At 41.6% G+C, this 21,845-nt stretch overlaps 1 protein-coding gene across 2 annotated transcripts in view; it reads right to left on the bottom strand.

The window, feature by feature from the left end:
* The window catches only part of bcar1 (BCAR1 scaffold protein, Cas family member), a 99,739-nt gene that overhangs the window by 57,598 nt on the left and 20,296 nt on the right, over positions 1–21,845 (bottom strand). Inside the window, exon 2 of one of the 2 annotated variants that reach the window (XM_079265989.1) lies at positions 4,962–5,009. The exons of the other annotated variant lie outside the window; for it this stretch is intronic. Within the exon in view, the coding sequence (XP_079122115.1) occupies positions 4,962–5,009 (48 nt within the window). The remainder of the gene's footprint in view (positions 1–4,961; positions 5,010–21,845) is intronic. 2 annotated transcript variants of the gene reach the window in all.

Here is a 21,845-nt window from a genome sequence, read left to right as displayed (position 1 = left end):
GCACCCGCTATTCCTCTAACAACAGACGACCAGACGTCACGGACTACACAAAGACTGTAAGGACACATTACCTCACTACTGAATGGAGATAAAGAGCCATGTTCTTCAGGCACACCCCCTTGAGAGTCTCACCAGCGAGGATTTGGCATTTCTGTTTTTTTGCTGAATTGAAAAACGTACCGAACCGTGGCACCACTGTATTGTATTGAACCGACCCGAGAATTTTGTGAACCGTTACACCCCTAACATTAATGTATTAAAATTAACTATAAACTGAAAACCCTAAATAGTGTTTACCGCCTCACAAATAACAAGTGTGATCTCTAGGAATGTGCATCTCCATCACTGAGGCCGATACGCATCTTCATGCATTGGCGACGATACGATACATTAAAGGTGCATATGAAACATGGTTTATGGTCTCAATCGCTCGTCTCAAGTCTACCTCAAAACAGCATGATGTTCATGATGCAGTCCAAATATGGTCACTTCCGTTCATTGGTTGCAAAAAAACAACATGGCAACAGCCTAAATGCCAAACTCAACACTTCAAAAAAGCAGTCCACAAACCAATGGATGACTTCACGACGACTACGTCCACTTCATATACAGTCTATGATATGAGGCAGCTTCCAATGCAATGAAATACTATTCAGCCATATGACGATGCGGTGCCATTCAACACACTGACAAAAACACAAGTGCAGTTATCTACATAGGTGTCACCAGAGAGAACTAAATGTCTTGCCAAGCTGTTCGTTTTACGGAAAAATCTGCAAACATTTGAGCGCACCCTTTCTTTAACTGCAGTGCAGCTCTACAGGTCAGGGACGACCGCTCGGTGTGGGAGGATCCCATCGTGGGCGCTCTCCACGGCGCCGGCTGGCCCCTGCCGCGCTGATTTCCTCCGTGGTGGTGCAACGTGACCAGCTCTAGCTCGGCTTGGAAAGGCCCAGGGTGAAAATGGCGCTTTACAGCACCCCTCTCCCAAACCTCGGCACTAAGTGCCGGTTCCTCTCTCTTTCTTTTCTTCGGCGAGGGGTGCGCTGGATTTATAACACAAGACAAAATGACAGCTTCATTGCAAAATGGAAAGCGGCGTTACTATTGCTTCATGACAATTATCTTGTTTTGTCAAGGTCGTAATTTAAAATTGGATTAATTGTACAGCCCTAATGCATAGTCATAGTCATCCAACCCGTATTGAAACACGGACCTCATCCTGTTCACCATGCTTTGTGGGTTTGACTTTTTTGCTGTGTCGTCAACATTCATAGCTATAGAACCAATGTGTTGGTGATTCAATTTGTTGTTAAAATTGTTTCCGAGAGCACAAAGTTCTCCATAGATCCAGCCTCTTCGTTTTTACCTTCAAAGTGCACCAGATTGATGCATTTACCTTTCAAATGTAGGCTACAAAATGCTCTAATAAATACATGACGTTTTCAAAGTCAATGAGCAATTTGTTAAATAATCGTGATCTAAATATTGACCTGTGTGATTATGATTTTTGCCATAATCAAGCAGCCCTAATATGCATGAGAAGTGTCGATATTGTATATTAGACACATTGTGTATAATTTCAAAATGAATACAATCGCTTTATCGGTGGTTTTACATGCTTCTAAAATGCTTTTCTCGTTCTCTCGTCTGATCAGCAGCACTCGACTAAAAACAGCACCTACTGTGCTTCTAACGAACCGCCCCGGACTTCATAACTCATACATTCCAAAAGCTAAAAAAGAGAGGGAGGGGGGGATTCGAGCTGGAGGCTTTTTGGTGAAGATGAGAGAATGTGTTCAGACAGTCTTCCTGCTGAAAGTGTGTGAGTGTGTGTGTGGGGGGGGGGGGGGGGGGGGGTTGGAAAAGTCCAGAGTGAGACAGAGAGAGAGAGAGAGAGAGAGAGCGAGAGAGAGAGAGAGTCCCTCTGTGAGTGTGATGTCAGAGTTTGGTGAGGTCAGGGGACAAGCACAAAAAATGCAACTGGTGGATTAGACAGAATGCTCACACACACACACACACGCACACACACACACACGCACACACAGAGAAGTTAACATTTTCACACAAACAATAAGAAGACCCACAGCAGAACTGAAATACATATTATAAGAAACAGAACATGCAAGTGAAATCATAAAAGAAGCGTTTAGTAGAAAAAGGCTTCTGCAGTTGGTCTCCGTCCTGGAGGTCAACGGCCTCTTTATCGGCCGTGATCTCTTTCAATATGGGACTGCAGAGTGTGAATGCATCCCATTCACTGCACAGTAACGGCGATTCAGAGCTGTCTGGGCCATTATCATGAAACTGTGGCATGAATGCCACACTGTCAGTTGCGACTTAGTGAAGACAAAACATACTGGACACGTATTGAAGAGAGATACACTACAGATGTACTTGTGATTTAGGCATGTAACCCGGAGCTAAACACCGAAGGCTGGTTACCAAACCTCGATTCAGGAATCAGCTCAAGCAACGAAAAGCTCCCGAAAAACATATTTATTTGTTAAAACGTCCAGCGTAGTGATCCTACTGAAAACATTCTCACAGACTGACACGGTGGAGAATCAGTCGCGCCAGAGGCAACACTTTGTTCTACTGTGTCAGACAATCAGCTCTTTGACGGCGAAGCGAACTGACAGCCACTGTAGGGAACATCACACACACACACACACACACATGGCCTATGGGGATGTGTGGAGCATGGACCGGTTCACCTTTCTCTGTCACGCATCATTCGCTCTCTGTACAGTGAGTGAGCCGTGTCGCTTCCTGCAGCCGGTACGGTTAAATAAATACACAGTAAAATACTGCTTCTGCACCACTTCAAGTACTTTTAGAACTAGCTCATGTCATATACGGATTTAGAGTATGACGTTACCATGACCAGCGTTCTGATTTGAGCACACCGTCCCGCAGGAAGTTGGATCAACCAATCAGCTTGTTTGAAATGCAAAGGCACACAACCCTAGGTATAACCAGGATACAAGGAAACCTGCGAGGCGAGAAAGCACAGATACTCCGGTGAAGAAGCAAAGTAAATGATGTGCGTTAATGGTATCGGACACACCCCGTGGTATCGGACACACCTCGTGGTATCGGACACACCTCGTGGTATCGGACACACCACGTGGTATCGGACACACCTCGTGGTATCGGACACACCTCGTGGTATCGGACACACCTCGTGGTATCGGACACACCTCGTGGTATCGGATACACCTCGTGGTATCGGACACACCTCGTGGTATCGGATACACCTCGTGGTATCGGACACACCACGTGGTATCGGACACACCTCGTGATATCGGAAACACCTCGTGGTATCGGACACACCTCGTGGTATCGGACACACCTCGTGGTATCGGACACACCTCGTGGTATCGGACACACCTCGTGGTATCGGACACACCTCGTGGTATCGGACAAATAAGATGTGCTTTCTACTACTGACCATGTCTGTCGTATCCATCGTCCCCACAAGCTGAGTCATCATATTTTGGTTTCATCCTGACCTCCTTGACTACTGCCACAATCAGGCCAAAATTTCTACCGGTAACGTTTAAAGCAACTAAACATTAAGCACTTCATGCCACACATGGGAATCTCAAAAACTGGGCCAACTGTGTACCTCCAAAAACATTCTTTATTGCATTTGAAATCAGCCTAAACTTTTTTGATTACTATGATGTTCTTAACTGCCTGAAATAAAAAAAATATTTCCATTTTAAAATAACAAAAAAGAACATTAGCTACTTCACATCACTAGCAGCCCACAATGGGGCGAACGTGCTCAGGCCATTACGAAGTGAGAGACACACGCTCGATTAGTTAATCATACCTGCATGTTAGTTCACATAGATTTTGAGATTCATGCAGCAACAATCCACACAGTATGCAACTTAGTCAGTGGTTACATCACACTGATATGTTTTATAGTTATTGAGTCTATTTCAAAAGCGTGACTTTTCTTTCCGTTCCACTGTACGCAGCCTCACACTGAAACTGAGATCTATAATCTGACTGTAGCTGAAAGATGTGCACTTTTAAAATGTTGCACTGTTCTCTTATGTCAACTTGTGAGTGAAACTAGTTAACGTTGCGTTTATTGGCATAAAGCAGATGGGAACCTGATAGGAACGTCACAACACCAGAAATTTAGTCATCAATGTCAATACCAATGAAATTGCACGATTCTCGATACTCAATTCGCTACCACGGTGAAAAAGACCTAAAACAAAACAATAAGTCCGGAACACTTACAAAACTTCTTTATTATCGTTTGCATACGGTGTTTTGAGAATCTATTATCAGTCCCTGATGATCCGGCTCCAGTTTTTTGCCAAAAACAATCAATGTTATCATTTACCTTCACCCAACACAAATCTTTGTTGACTAGAGCTTGAACGCATCACAATGTAACTCAGTACGTTAGCTGTTAGCTCCGCTATTTAGCCAAACTGGACTGCATTGCCCACTGGCTGCTAACAGCTAATATTAACTAGCTCTCCTCCTTCAGATTCCAACACAGAATTATTTGGGAACTATTGTATGGTCACCGGGATGACGTTATTCTCCAGCCCTGCTCCCTCCAGACTAACAAATAACATCACATTTTCAGAATTTTGGCGTCCCTACTACAATATATCAATCGTGGATTCAAATGAGTCTAAAGCTGTGTAACATACTTTCAGTTGTAATATCTTTGGGATATGAACGCATACTTTATTTTTTTTAGATAAAATCTGTCCAGACTACTTCAATCAATATCAAGTGACACTGTATTAAAATATGGCACACTTGTGTGCTACATAAATCCTGTGAGTCTCTGAACGCTGCTGCATTGTGTCCTCTCTGTGGGATTATGTTCCATCTCAAGCACATCAGATGATTTATTACTAGAGCAGACGTTTGGTGCAGAGTTCAGGTGTCACCACTCCACTCCATGCTGTCAGACCTACCTCTACCTGTGGTGGCCCTTGCAGGCAGTCAAAGAATCTACAGAACACCTGGAGGACAGGAAGGGACGACAGAATACACAGCACAGACATGAGCATGGGAACATACCAGCACAACTGTGCTTATATGTTGGAAAGCTCACCATTTGATGGTGAGGTCTTCATAACAGCACAACAGCTGTTTGACAATAGGGTTTAAGTGAGCTTTACCTTCAGATCATATATCATTTGAAGTCTGGCCCCATACTCTCATCACACACACACACTTGCACACATAGGGCGGTTACTATGGCAACCGAGCCTGAAGGGCCAGTGAATCAGTCTGGACTGATCTAGATTTGCTGATATCACATATACAGGACACACATCTTCTCTCAAAGCACACACACACACACACACTAATCTAATCTAGTTAATTAGATTCAACAAAATAATGCATAATTACTAGAGCGGTTCCGATACCATTTTCTTCCTTGCTGTTACCGATTCCTTCACCTTCACCTGCAAATTAACTGATACCGAGTACAGATACCAGTGTGTTCACAATATACAGTACATATATATCAAAAATATATAGAGGCCTTTTATTAGTATCCCCTAGCCTGCGGGAAAATACGCTAAAATAGCATATCCGCAAAATTAATCAGAAATATATCCTCAACAGAAGGCTATTTCTGGTCTCCTTTGAAGGGTAAGAAGCTATGGAATATCAACCCATTGTTAAGTAAGCATATCTCCACTATCATGCAATAGTAATATGCAATGAACGAAAAAATACCACTTTTATCCTTGAGTAGTATACAATCTAAATTTCAAAGGCAACATCACCATTAAAACCAAGATCTATAGATCATGCTGCAACTGAATCTACTCCTCTTTTACTACAACTGGGTATGTACATGTGATGAGAATACACTAAAATACAACATTTATGTTACTAATAAAGATATCTTCAGGCGGTCTCCATGTTTTGGCCATGTCTACTGTTTACATGTTGACTCTTCACTGGGAGTTTTACTTCACACTATTAATCCATATAGCCATGTTATAACCTAATAGTATCCATATGGCCATGTTATAAACTAATAGTATCCAGTGGTGTATAGTAACGAAGTAGAAATACTTCGTTACTGTACTTAAGTAGTTTTTTTGGGTATCTGTACTTTACTTTACTACTTATATTTCTGTTGACTTTTACTTTTACTTCACTACATTTTGCAAAGAAAACTGATACTTTTACTCCGATACATTTCCCCTGAAACCTTCGTTACTCGCTACAAAATCAAATCTATCTTTAGAAAAAAATAAATCACGAGAGCAGCGTCGGGGACTGTGGTGGAACACAGACTGCAAGCAAGCAGGTTTGGTGAATCAGTGGTGCTAGCAGCAAGTTAAATCATTGGTTAATCACGTTAATGCACAATTGAAAACAAGTGCTCTCAAAGCCGCGTGTTTTGATTCCCTGAGGAAGGAGTGAGCTGAGGAAGTGTTGACAGTTGTGCAGCACTAGTTGGCTAACGTTAGCTATAGCTAACCACCACACCATAGGATTGACGGGAGCCGAGAGAGCGCAGCGTTAGCATTAGTGTTAGCATTAGCTTTAGCATTAGGGGAATCCTTCGCAGCTGTGCGCAAGCTGTCTGTGACGCTGAACACACCTCTACCTGCCTCAGCGGCCTGTGAAAGACTATTTAGCATCGCAGGACTAGTCTTCAGCCCAAGAAGAGCGAGACTGAATTCTCACCATTTTGAAAACCAACTTCTTCTGAAGATGAACAGAACATTTTTCAGTTTCAAGTAATGACTGGGTTGTTCCTTTCGGTGCTGCTTTAGCATTGATCATGTTTTGATATTTGAGTCATGTTGTGGATGATCAGATGGAGTTATGATGGTAGCAGTCGCCCAATTGCAGATTCAGCTTGAGCAAAACCTTTGCCTGTTGTGTTCAAATCAGGCCCATAGGAGTTTACAAGGCAGGTGTCCTTTCTCTAAACACTGACCTGATGCATCAAGTGGATATGTTTTGCTGAACATAATATTATGCATTTGTCCTCTACATCCTCTAGTCTAATGAGCAGACTTATAAACGCACTGTTACAACTCCTTCATAGTGTCATATTGCTTTTCGGAGAATTATGATGATAAGTTCATAGTAGATGCAAAAGTATCCTTATGTACAATATATTATGTTGAACATTGTTGCTCCTGAATGGATCACAGCCAACCCAATTATGTTCAACACAGCTCCATGTCCTTGGTCATGATGCCACAGCACTTAAAAGAATAAACTTCATAATTCTCACAATTCTGACCCTTTGCTTTTTTATTAACAGCATTTACTTGTACTTTTACTTTCAATGAACAGGTTATGATGTTCATTTAATGTTCAGGTTATGATGTACATTTAATATCAGAAAATTACTTTTGATACTGAAGTACTTTTGTACTTAAGTACAATAAATATCAGATACTTTAAGACTTTTACTCAAGTAGTATTCTAATAGGTGACTTTTTACTTTTACTGGAGTAGTTTTCCAGTAAGGTATCTTTACTTTTACTCAAGTATAGCTTTTGAGTACTTTATACACCACTGATAGTATCCATATAGCCATGTTATAAACTAATATTATCCATAAAGCCATGTTATAAACTAATAGTATCCATATGGCCATGTTATAAACTAATATTATCCATATAGCCATGTTATGAACTAATATTATCCATAAAGCCATGTTATAAACTAATAGTATCCATATGGCCATGTTATAAACTAATAGTATCCATATAGCCATGTTATAAACTAATATTATCCATAAAGCCATGTTATAAACTAATAGTATCCATATGGCCGTGTTATAAACTAATAGTATCCATATAGCCATGTTATAAACTAATATTATCCATAAAGCCATGTTATAAACTAATAGTATCCATATGGCCATGTTATAAACTAATAGTATCCATATAGTCATGTTATAAACTAATATTATCCATATAGCCATGTTATAAACTAATATTATCCATAAAGCCATGTTATAAACTAATATTATCCATAAAGCCATGTTATAAACTAATATTATCCATAAAGCCATGTTATAAACTAATATTATCCATATAACCATGTTATAAACTAATATTATCCATAAAGCCATGTTATAAACTAATATTATCCATAAAGCCATGTTATAAACTAATATTATCCATATAGCCATGTTATAAACTAATATTATCCATATAGCCATGTTATAAACTAATATTATCCATAAAGCCATGTTATAAACTAATATTATCCATAAAGCCATGTTATAAACTAATATTATCCATAAAGCCATGTTATAAACTAATAGTATCCATATGGCCATGTTATAAACTAATATTATCCATATGGCCATGTTATAAACTAATATTATCCATAAAGCCATGTTATAAACTAATATTATCCATAAAGCCATGTTATAAACTAATATTATCCATAAAGCCATGTTATAAACTAATATTATCCACTAAGTCATGTTATAAACCTCCCCAAAACATTGCAATAATAATAAACACAATGAATATTGATTAATTTGAATGTATAACCGAAGCGTACCATGCTATAAGATATATGGAAAATGCAAAGGCCCACAGGCCTCAAACAAGTTTCATTAGATTCTTCCGGCTCTGGGGTTTACATCGATATTACACTTGTTGCTGTCTGTTGCCATCTGATGGCTGTAACAAAGTACTATGGGGGGCTGCAACCTGACCTTTCCTCTGTCACCACATCGTGACAAAATTCCAAACCATATGGCCTACAGTTGCATACAACTTTCCTCCCATACAAAAAGCCGACGATTGCTAGTCCGAGCTGGCTGTTGTCACAGCTATTGAGAAGGGGAACAGAGAGTTTGAGGGTACCATAATGACGTTTTTACAATGACAGACAATATTATGTGTATGTTCAAAACCATATGTTCAAAGTTTCTGAAAGAACTTAAATTATTCCATGTTTTCTTCAAAGAATGTAAAGCTTTGATGGTGGGTGCATTTGGATCTCTAAACCACAATTCTCTGCATTGATTACAACATGATGTACCTTTCACAACAACTACTTTTTTCAGGGATCTTTCCATGTCTACATCAGGCCTATATGCTGCACTAAACGTCTAACTCCTGTAAATACAAAGATCCATTTACATCATCACATTGCAGAGGAGAGAAAAAGCAGGAGGACAGATCAGTCGCTCAAAGTTCTCCAGAGGCTGCGCCGGCTTTTTATAGGCCTTCAGAAGTGGAGTAGGCTAATTAGCATTCAAGCCCCAATATAGAGCAGCAAAAGCACTCGGCCACGGTCTGCTGCACGCTGCTAGAATATCATGAATCTTTCAGACAACACAACAGGAAAGATCATCTGCAGGCTGAGTTCAGGGTCTGTACTCTGGGTGCCTGTTAGCATTAGAGCGGATATAAACAATTGACTTATGAGTTTTAAAGCATCAAGTTGCACCGGTGACCTTTTGTCCCCATGGGAGCCTGATCAGCAGCTCCAACTGGCTGCTCTTTAATCCAGGTAATATGTAGATTCGGAGAGATTTATGTGGATTAGATGGATTCTTTCTACCATCAGGACTCCTACACAACCTGCCTGCGGTGTTTAGGCTGTTACATACTACTACAACTACTCATAATAATATTCTCTTTATCGATTACCAACAGCTGACTAACACTTTGGTCCAGAACAAGATATTTTGGCAACTAAAGAAAAGATTGCGATGAAACTATTTGGATTCATATCAAAAATATCTGTCCAGTGCCATTCTTGCAGGTAGAGCAGGTAGAGCAGGCCGATAGCGGATTTTTAAAGGCCGATATAACACAGATACTTTGGAGCAGGAAAACAAACTCTAAAGTAATACAAATCTAAATAAATAGCCAATATAAATCTTGAACTGAAGATCAAACTAGCCTTAAAAAAATCTAGGTGAGATTGATTTTCATGTTTTAAAAGAGTGAAAAGGTTTATTTTCGACGACATCAGCTAAAGTTTATGACATGCTTTATTTCTGTCGGCTACTTTTGTGTTTAATCATTAGTAAGAGAATATCCTGAAGTGTGATTTGATGGAATACGTCGCTGGAATATGTTCTATTTATTAACACTATGCGCTGCGCCGTTCTGTGGCTTATGACTGGCCAGCACTACTTCTGTTGCGTGTCCCGTTACATTGTTAATGCCACTCTTACATACCATTAATGTCGATGCATATTCCCGGGGTAAGAAGGCCCCTAAAGTGTGCGATGTCATTTCATGAATGGATAGTTCCGAGGCTGGATTATTTGGACAAAGGAACGCGGACTTGATAAGTAATTCAAAGTAACCTGTCCTCCTGTCCCGTATTGTGGACAAAGAGTTGATAGTGTTGCGTTATATATTTGACTTGTGGGGGGAAATAAACTCATAATGCGCAGTTAGCGTCGCTATGATATTATTTTTTTAAGCCTATATTTCTTTACATTTTGGTAAATCTGCACCAGGGAAAGGGATGCTGCTTAACTACCAGTTTTACACTGTAACTGGACTGCTTTGACAGGAAAAGAACAGCCGAACATAAAGATTATGAGGACCTGAAGTATCGTTTTAATATGAATTCTGAGCACATTTATCCATCACTGGAAAGAGGAAATCATGCTGATTCAAGCGATACGTGTATGATGTCTGTGTTCTTACTCTTCTTAAGCGTCATAACTCATTTTTGATTTATGAAGCGTCCGCCTCAGGACAAACTGGATCTCCTGCCCTCTAGCCGTCCAGATATGATTAAAGAACCTTTCATTTACATTTTAGAGTGTTCTACACGATAAACAACTGTATGTAGTCCAACAAGCACTTTATATTGCAAAGAAATAATATTTCAAAAATAAATATAGATAAATCAGTGCAGTTCTTTCCCACACAGACTAGCTGAAATAATTTGCCAGAGATGTAGATTAGTGGATTGAAAGAAGGAAGGGTGTAAGGGAGGAGCTAACAACATGTCAGTTTGGATGAGGCACGAAGTAACATGACTGACCTACATTATTGTAAAGGACCAGAGGGAGAGGAGAGCAAGCCAAGACATGTAATGCTTCATCTTACACGTATTCATTTATAGCCATATATTCACGCTATGTGCCAGGAAGCCATTAGGATCCATTGAGCAGTTTAGTTCATTTAAACTGCTAATCGCTAAATGTTCCTGCTGATGACATTTAACATGTATTTGTTTCTGCTTGATTACATTTTTCCACAACTAGTAATCACATCATATCACCTCATTCGGCACTAGATGGGTTTGGCACGTTTCTGTCCTCTCATGCCATTTCAGTAGTCTGGAAGTGAACTTATACCAAGAGGACCAAGAGGAAGCTAAGAAGAAGTTCCTTAAAAGGCATACTTTTTTTATTTGTATCAGGAAAACATAATGTTAAAATGTCAGCAACAGCATCATGTTGTATATTTCATTTGATACAGTCAGAAAATAAAAAATGTCTTCAAAGTCAAAGAACTGGGAAGTGGTATAATGACTCATATCGGTACTTTGTATTGGCAAGTACCCTAATGTAAGTACTGGTACTTGTACCCGCTCTGAAAAAAATTGGCACTGGTACATCCCCGATGTCAAAATCAGCTTTCATAGTATAATGAACACACCACCATATGCATGACGAGTAAAGAACTGTTGTCCGGCAGAGTAGTGACCCGGTAACCTCCAACAAATAGCCCTACTTTGAGAGATCTCTTTGCAGATGAAATAAAGTATTGACTGAGCTCATCTTCGCATGTAGACTATTAATACAAAAATGGTGTTTTTCAGAGGCAATACAGTTTCACAAAACATAATACTGCGATCCTTCTTTCATTCCTTCAACCACAATGTTTAAAAGTAGGTGTGTTTCTCCTTCTGACAGAGAAATGTGGGCTTTTCTTTGGGGCATGCATCTCTACTCCAGCATTGCAAACTATTGGCTCGTTGGTTTGTGTACGACACACAGAGCTGGTCGTAAACAGGAAACCCTCTATTGAGACGCATATCCAAACGCTCTGTATACATGTCCACAGACAGCTTCTAAAAGCACAATCTCATCGGCACATCACACGTCTCAATCGGAAAATGCTCTATTTGGAATCAGGCCTCATTCATATACATACATATATATATATATAATATATATATATGTGTTTACATTCGCCATGTCAAAATCGCATTATGTAACTGTGATGTGAAAGCACCAACGGTCTACCCTACAATATCATTCCAATGGTGATATATACACGAGGTAGTTAAAATATGATATTTGATTTTCTCCATATTGCCCATCCCTATCTGAAATGACTGTGTGAATGAGAAACAAAGGAACTATTTTCAAATGACAACAGTTTGTGGCAGCCGGCCTGGTGGGAGATACTGTACCGTGAGCTGGAATAATCCTGACCTAACGTCACTGCTGTGCTCCTCACAGCGAGGTCAAGAATGTGTTCGAGAGAGATGTACAGAATACACGGAAAACAGAGTCTCACACACACACACACACACACACACACACACACACACACACACACACACACACACACACACACACGCACACGGTGCAGCCTGACTCATGTCCCACTTCCTCCTGTCTGGCTGAAGGAATGCTGTGTTTCCTGTGCACGCGGCCTGCTTCCCAGCGGCTCCATAAGGAAACAGCCCTCTCTGGTAGGAGATACGACGAGTACTGAAACCACTGCGCTCCAACTTTGAGCCATTTTCACACGATCTGTGAAAGTTCTGGAAACATTGCTGCTCTTCCCAGAGCTCCGGTAAAGGATTTCATGGAAATGCAGAAGTTTGCACAGCTAAATAAAAGTGGAACAGTCCTAACTACTTGGCCCGACGCTAAATCAGCTTTAAATGACCAAACTCTTTGGTGTATTTGTCATCAGGCTGCCCCGGCTCTGTTTGTCGGGGCTGTGCTCTTCATTCTGTTTGGACTCCACTCAGGAATATGATTCATTTTATTGACATTTTGGATTTGTTTCCAGTGAGATATTAACTCTCTGAACCACACGCAGTTTCAGGTTGTTGTTGTCTCATTTTCCTCTCTGTGGCCTCGTTTCTCACTGCAGTATAGAAGTCCTGCATCTCTATGGAAACGGCACAATCATGACTCCAAGTAGAGAGAACTCAATCATTTTTTAAAATTATTTATTTTACAAAATTTGGAAATCACTGTAATGTCCACAAGTGTCCAATGTTGGTAAAGAAGATTGAGGCTCTACGTGCAATATATGTTGAACTATTTACAATTTTACAACCTCTACGTTTAACCGTAAAGCAAAAGGTTTATCTGAGGCGAGATTTTAAATGAAACATGTAAAATACAATGTTTTTGATGAAATATCACAATTTTAAGCTTAGTTTTGGCTGCTTTTTCTGACAGAAGCGTTCATCGCACAGGATGTGTTCAAGGACAGTCGGAAAGATGAAACTCTTACTGTTATGATTCTGTGTCATTTTGGCAATTGTTTAAAAGAAAACATGCTTTTCGATCCCGGCTTTTGGGGTTCAGAGGGTTGAAGACTTTACATTCATGGCTTTGCTGTTGCTGCTCTCGAAACATTTAGTTATATTTACAATACAAATACATTCTAATCCTGTTCTCAGTTTATTCATTCTGATAACATATTAAAAAGCAATTATTGAGTAATGAAAAAGAACCGATAAAGAATATCGATAAGAGAACTAGTAGCGATAAAATCCTCATGATAGTGAAGTAATTGAGGTGAATTTGGGAGATATTTGATGAGGAAGTCATTCAGACTCCCATTTCCCTCATAATAAGACCCATTTCTTTCTTTTTTTATTTCAGCACCGACCGAAGGCTCTTTCACGTCTCCAGCAACTGACATGTGTCTCATGGGAGCTGTAGCTGAAGTTAAAAATAGAACAGTTGTTACATCTCTGTGGAAAATAGCGGGGGGTCAGATTTTATTGTCGGCGACTGAGTGTGGAAGACGAAAGACGCTGCTACAAGCTGAACATCTCGAGCACAATACAGGATACTGTGGATGAAAAATAAATATCAACTGGGCATGATCCTGACTGTGTGTGTGTGTGTGTGTGTGCATATGCTGACTCTGTATTTTCTCCAAGTCATCGTTCTTTCAGCGCAGACACCAACGCCCTCTCTTTATGTCTTCCTCTCTCTCTTTCTCACTGTCCATTGTTACGCCCATTAGCAGAGCGCCAGCACACAGGACACACACACACACACACCACGCACGCGTCCTAATGAATGTAACATCTGAGGCTGATGTGCGGCACCATTACCGGAGCAGTCAGCAGAAAAATCTGGGTGTTAAAAGCTTCACTCAGCAGAAACTCTACAGTCTGTCTCCTCGTCTTCAAACCACGGAGGCTCAAAAACAAAAGTGTGTCCAACACACACAGAGCGGCCATGTGGATAAAATCATCCATCATGTTTATGTCATTGTATGTGAAGGTATCGTCAATGTAATGTATAAATACAACTGTTTATTGATGAAATAAACAAACGGGAATGCCAGTTTTGGCTAACGCGCCACTTCAAAATTTGATGGAACCTCATCACAATGACATTACAAAATCACAAAATCATCACAAAATCGAAAAATGAAAATCCAATGCTGAGAATAAAACAGGCCATGAGATTATAACACCGCCCACATTGACCTAACATCGTCTGCACTGCAATAGTCTGGAGTGGGTGTGTGTGTGTCCGTGTGTGTCGCAATTATGCAACGCTGCTGCCCACGTGTTTACGAGACATTTTGGTACCGACAGAATGTATGTAAAGTTTGCGCTGCAATAATGGAGTACTATGATGGCCAAAACTACAAAAATAAAGCCAGAATCCTCCTTTAGGATAGAAACATCAATAATGCAAGTTACACAAATGACTTTTGTGTCGTTTGTTTGTTGGGACTGCAGCTGATCAGCACAATAATCAGCAGCTCGTTTCCTTCTTCTCTTCTTTCTGCTCACTTTCTGTTCATGGGAGTATGCGATGAGCTGAGACAACTGCAGCTTGGGTGGTCAGCCATGCACACACATGTACACGTACACGTACACATACACACTATGGGAGCTGGGAGTTTAATCTGCCCAGCTGCCATCCTGTGAATTGGTTGTGAACTGAGAGGGCAAGCAATTTACTCCTCACAAAGGCCATTCCACACCACCGAGCGGTGTGTGTGTGTGTGTGTGTGTGTGTGTGTGAGATGGAATTGAGACGGGTGGGAGGGGAGGGATGATGGAAATATGTGGAGGATAAAGAGTGCTGCAGCAGAATGGATTTGGAGTACTGGATGGATGATGGGGATACGGAGGGAGAGAGGGCTGGAGGGATGTGAGCGAGAGAGGGATGCTAGGAAGTGAGGGAGGGGAAATGAGAGGAAGGAAGTGTAGCCAGCGTTTACGGAGGTGAGGAGAGATGGGCAGGGAGATAAAGATGGATGGGAGGGGTTCACCCCCGGTCTGACGTCACTTTTAATACACACTGTTGGATACATTGCACTCTGCGACTGACTCGCTGCGATGACGTCATCGTCAGATCTCATGAGAGCCATTCAGCATCGAGCAGCTGTCTCCATTTACTCAACTTTGGTTCGAGTAATGTTCGTTTGAACTGAATGTCAGTGAAGTGTCATGATACGTTTTAACCATAGACTGTATAAGAGGTGGACAGGGTCGTCGTGATGTCACCCATTGGTTTGTGGACTGCAGTTTTGAAGAATCGATTTCGGCGATATCTGGAATTACGGCCATCGCCATGTTGTTTTTTGCAACCGATGAACAGAAGTGACCATATTTGGAATGTGGAGGAGTGACGCAGAGACGCCGTATACAGCTCTGTGAGCGACCTGTCAATCACAGTAAGCCTGCCCTAAAGCATCCCCTGCTTTAAGGTATATTTGACTCTAAATGGACCATAGTGTACTAAAAGACTTAAACCTAGAGATTGAGACCATAAACTCATGTTTACAATGTTTACTGAGGTAATAAATCAAGAGAGAAGGCGAGTCATTTTCTCATAGGTGTAGTCCTGATGAATCCTACAGTATAAATACAATCAAACTGAGTCTATCACCGGACACCTAATCCTTACCGATTCCTGCAGGCCTTCTTGTAATGAAGTGACATGATAGTGAGCAGCATGACTGTGTGCCTGCAGCAAAAAAGACAAAAGTACTCAGTGATCTGCTCCTCTGTCTGTGCCGCCCAGACAGCAGGGACTCAGATTCCGCTCTCTGCCTTTCTGAGGCACACACACACACACACACACACACACACACACACACACACACACACACACACACACACACACACACACACACACACACACACACACACACACACACACACACACACACACACACACACACACACACACACACACACACACACACACACAGCGAGCCGGGAGCTCAGAGCTGTGAAGCGGTGCGACCCACGGGAGCAGCTTCTGTTTGCCAGCTGACTCGCTGACTGAAGCACAGAAGCTGACCGAGGCCTCCGAATGCAGCAGTGCAAGCAGTTCTTATGATATATTACAAAAAGTTATTTCTCATTTATCGTGAGTCTGAATGTGGAGCAAGCATAGACTGAAAGAAGTGGACGTAGTCATTCTGGCGTCACCCATTGGTTTGTAGACAGCCGTTATGAAGCCTTGAGTTCGGCGATTTCGACGTTGACGTTACCATATTTTAAATGTGGAGGAGTGACGTAGAGACACAGTACGTCACTCTGGTAGCGGCTGCGACCTGTCAATCACAGTAAGCCCGCCCTAAAGCATCCCCTGCTTTAAGGTCTGTGTGACTCTAAATGGACCATAATGTACGAAATGAACATCATGCTGTATTGAAGAAGACTTGAAACTAGAGATTGAGACATAATCTCATGTTTACAATGTTTACTGAGGTAATAAATCAAGAGAGAAGTAGAGTCATTTTCTCATAGACTTCTACACAATCTGACTTCTTGCAACCGGAAAGGTTGCCATCTGCTGGTCAGTAGAGAGAATGCAAGTTTTAAGTCACTTCCGCATTGGCTTCACTCGTCAGAACCTATTTTCAAATCTTCTTCAATTCAGCATGATGTTCATTTAGTAAATTGTGGTCCATTTAGAGTCAAACTGACTATGAAGAGGAGTGTGCTTCAGGGCGGGGCTACCTTGTGATCGATAGGTCGCTATCAGGGCCATACACGGCATCTCTACGTCACCACAGTCCAAATATGCTCACTTCCGTACACTGCTTGCAAAAAGTCAAGATGGCAACAGCCAAAATGCCAAACACGAGGCCTCAAGACGGCAGCCAACAAACCAATGGGTGACGTCATGTTGACAACCTCCACTACTCATATATATATATCCAGTATATAGTCTATGCTAAAAACGCCTGCAGTGATTGGCTGCGAGAAAACCCTACAAATAGTGATTTGTTTCTAGACCCGGGCACAAAAAGGATTGATTGAAGGTATACCAGTTGGTACTGGGTTATATTCTTAAAGGCAACGAAGTACCAAAACCAAGCCCTAGAGGTCACGATGAGTAAGGTGTTGGAGGGAGGCAGCCAGAAGCCCTGCAGGACTTTCAAAACCTCCTTCCGCACCAGTTCTCGTGGGCATCAGGCTCCTGGCGTACATCTGAACCATGCCGATGATCTTGAAGTGTTGAAAACAAAGGTGGAACAACCTCTTGTGAATCCAGCGGCCTTCTGGCTTCTAACTCAATGTCTCCTATTTGCATGCTGGCGTTTACCTCCCACAAACGGTTTCGAGAAGAGGCTTCCGCCTCATCAAAGTCCTCCAATTCTAACTCAAACAACACTCGGATGGCTCTGTGGAGGTCTCTGCTTCCTACAATGAACTCCATGGAAGTTGAGTTGCTGCACATCCCGATAGGAAAGTAGATGAACCTTCAGAAGCGCCAACAAAAGGATTCCAAAACAATAGACAGTCTGTGCAGCGGCAGACTCTCTAAAGAGTGTGTGAAGTGTGCAGAGAGTCATCTTCTCATTGTTGAGTCTCAACATGCCGGAGTTCTTGTCTCAGTGACTCACGCTTTCTGTGCCACAACGCAGCAGAAGGACCGGCAGAATTTAAGTCCTCATCGTTTCCAAGCGAACGAGACGTGGCCCTGCTGCCTTTTTAAACAGCCTTTTGAAACAGCCCCTCCCCCTCCTCCCCTAAGAGCCATACGGCGCGTTCATTTTGCTGAACAAATAATGCGTCCATATAAAAACAAATCCATAGTTTTATCAGGATTATTTTCACACTATTTGTCATTGGTGTAGCTCTATAACAAGCTCCAGTCTGTAATAGAATGAAATCCCCGTTCTTAATCCTGCCTACAAAGCTCCGAGTGGTCCATTGTTTCTTCACTCTGCAGAAATAGTGTTGGTGGGAACACCGGACCCATTTAGGATCTTTGAGAAGGGGCAGTGGATTATCCAGAGCCCTTAACCCCGCACACCTCCATCCATAATCCTACAAGCAAAACTATCTGCATGGAAAGATATTACTACAGGCTAGACAGAAAATAGGTTTGAAAGGTGGTGGATGCTTTGTGTTTCCTGCATTTCCACGACATACTGAGGAAGACAAAGGTGGACAACATGCTTATCTGCCAATCCTATCAGAATACTAGGGTGCTGATTCGATATGCATTGCGATTTTTAAGTATTGCGACTTGATATTACGATTTATTGCGGCTTGTTTGGAATTTTTTGACATTTTTGACATTTTTTGATCATGGGAAAAATAAAACATACTCAAAAAAATGTTTTCATTAATTAATTTCAGCAAGTATGTAGTCAGAGATGTTTTTCAGTCAAATATATCAATGTCAGAAATTGTATATTTAATTTTTTAAGGGACACATGTTTTAAACATCTTGTGAATATAAGCCAATTTTTCTCATTTCCATATATGTCATTTGTAAATACCCGTTGTTAACGCCTCACTTTAAAATCGAGACGTAGTCACATTCTTCTTCTGCCTCCGTTCTCTCAATGCATCAAATAGCTCGATAACATGGACGTCCGTATACGGGCGCACTGCAGATTTAGTGTCGGCTGATTTGACCACGGAGATGTGAGCGACGGCAGTCGAGCACTAAGGATGCTCATGCTGGTCCGTTTCAACCGAATTGCATTGCTAGGGTAACAGGTTGGGTCCATGTTTACTTCCTGTCAGCTGATTCAATTCACATGAACGGCAACAGGAAGACAAACCGGGACAAATGTGGGTTTGCGACCGTGACACGGTGGACTAGCGGTGTCCAGGACGAAGTTTGCGTGCAGCTTTCGTCGTGTCTGACTCTGCTTTTCCTGGCACTGTGTGAAACCCAAAGTGTTCCCATACCTGATATGTACGATTAAGATTCACCACCCTTTGGATTTTAAGTGTGAGGGTGCGGGTCGCATCCCGGACGATCTCGAAACCCTTCCGCCGTTTCCTGATTTTGCACTTCGGCTTTGTTTCGGCCACTGCTAGAGCATCATTTGATTTTAAACGTGATGTTGATCGCTGTGTGCGGTATGAAGAAGGAAGAGAGCGAGCTGATTGAACGGAAAGACGGGGCTGCATAGCAAGGGAGTGAGGCGAAAGGGAGGTAGTGAACAGTGAGTGAGGAAGTATCTGGGAGGGAAATGACATCAAGCCCTCCATCTTCCAGTCCGAGCACAGTAATATCTACCTCTTCACATCATTAATCTCCCTCCGTCTTCCCCTTTCTCCTCCACCCATTTACCATTTCATTATCCCCCTCTCATTGCCGCCTTCCAATCCTTCCTCCCGGCCCTCCCCTCTCTCCTCCTTCTGCCTCTCCACAGTGTGTAAATCATCCAATCAGGCCTGACGTAGACCCCATCATGGCAGAGGCCAGGGGTCAAGCACAGACAAACTGGGATGAGGCGTGTCCGACTGGGAGGGAGGGGGAGACGGCTGGATAAATGGAGGCATTCAGTGACTCCATGAGAAAATTAGACAGGGTGGGTTGAGACGAGGGCTCTGCACTTCCAAGATGAGATTCATGAAAAACTGTTATGTTCACGATCGATTCGTCCGTCAATTTATTTTACTGATTAACTTGAACAATTGTTCAGCCGATCAAAATGTCAGAAAATGGTCAAAAAAAGACGTCACCGGTTCCCAAGGTGAGCCACTGTCAGGTCTGACTTCTTTATGTGGCGTCAGATGACCACTCACCAGTCTTATGAGAACTATTCTACAAAGAATATTTTGTGATGATTTTGACGCTAAATAAAGAGAACAAATCCAAGTCATATTGTTTCAACTGAGTCATCCAATAAACAAAAAAACTCCCTTTCTACAAGTCGTTTGCTAGATTTATGGAGTAGATAAAGGACATTAATGGACACACTACCTGTGTTCCTAAGAACATTTGAAATTGAACTTTCGAAACGTCTCTAAACTAAGAAATGTGAATTAGGCGTGTTTCTATTGACTGCTTTGGTACGGGTAAACTTTGCTACAGCGTAGTTTGGTCAGAAACTGGTGCTTTAGACATTGGCTGTAATCTACCTGTAAACGGAGTAGAAGAAGAAGAGGTTGTGAACTGGAGGCAAAATAAGTCGGTTTGGCCATCTAACCATCTTAGAGAGAAGAATGCAGCAGAGGAATGGGACATAAATGGGGAAGGACCCACTTTATTTGACATGATGTTCATGGCTTCTACATGTCACTTCAAAGTGGTCAGTGGTCAATAAGGTGGATGGAGAGGAGGAGGAAGAGGGTGATGAGGAGGTGAAGGGCAGACACAAGGTCAGGCAGAGGGACCATCTCTGAGCCACACAACACACGGCGACCTGTGTTTCTTCATAATCACATGGCAGATGTCCTTCAGGTGATGTGTACAGAAAAGTAACAAATGCATATATTTTTTGTTCCTCATTCATGAAAGGATTCATTAGCGCGTTTCCAATTTACACAAGTCTTTTACATTAAGGCATGCAGTATTTGCTTTCATAAATAATGACTTTGTAAAATAGATGATTCAAGAAGCTTTTTCAATTTATATAAAAACATTATAGAATTCCCTCCAACAATCAGAGGAGATGCTATTGAAAATGTTAATCAACAAGAAAACACACACACACACACACACACAACACACACTAAAGCTGCATTTAATGGAACACTCAATGTTATAAACTGCCTCATTGCACAAAACGATCATTATTTGCCAGCAGTTTTTGACAGGGTTGTTGATCAATGCCAGTTCACTGTCTGAGCAGTTTCCCCCTGCTTCTAGTCTTTTTGCTAAGCTAGGCTAAAGCTGTTGCTGTAGTGGACACAGAGATGTAGCCGACATCAAACTTCTCATGTGGCCAAAGATGTTCCCTTCAACAAGCTCAGCATGTACTAGCATACTCAAGTTGCACGTGGCCACCGGCTGCATTTAAGGCTTTTATGCACCGGGGACGTTTTGGGTTTTTTTGCGCCATTAATTTGAACGTCATTACATTTTTTCCAACTGTTGTATTACAGGAAGGGAAAGTCATTAAAATAGCTTACAGACACTTAGGCTATGCAACAACTTACTGCAAAACTGCAGTAGTACCACTGTGTGGCAATGAGAGTAATATTCAGATGGACAGCTGTACTAAGGGCAACACCATCCATATCGTGTTACACTAATAACACACTGACTGCAGTGAAAGAGACTGATGGAAGGTAGTATCTCCCGTTGAGGACTGCATCTTTCAGAGGACTGTAGAGCGTTCTTTGGTCCAGTGCATTTGATTCCATAATACAAATTAAAGCCGAATGGAGACAATTACTGATGAGGACATTGGACATTTTTTTGAATAAAACATATATAA

This window comes from Melanostigma gelatinosum (genome assembly GCF_949748355.1).
Source record: "Melanostigma gelatinosum genome assembly, chromosome: 1".
Classification (NCBI taxonomy): domain Eukaryota; kingdom Metazoa; phylum Chordata; class Actinopteri; order Perciformes; family Zoarcidae; genus Melanostigma; species Melanostigma gelatinosum.
The sequence above is the reverse complement of the archived record's forward strand: the minus strand, read 5'-3'. Positions and strand labels throughout refer to the sequence as shown.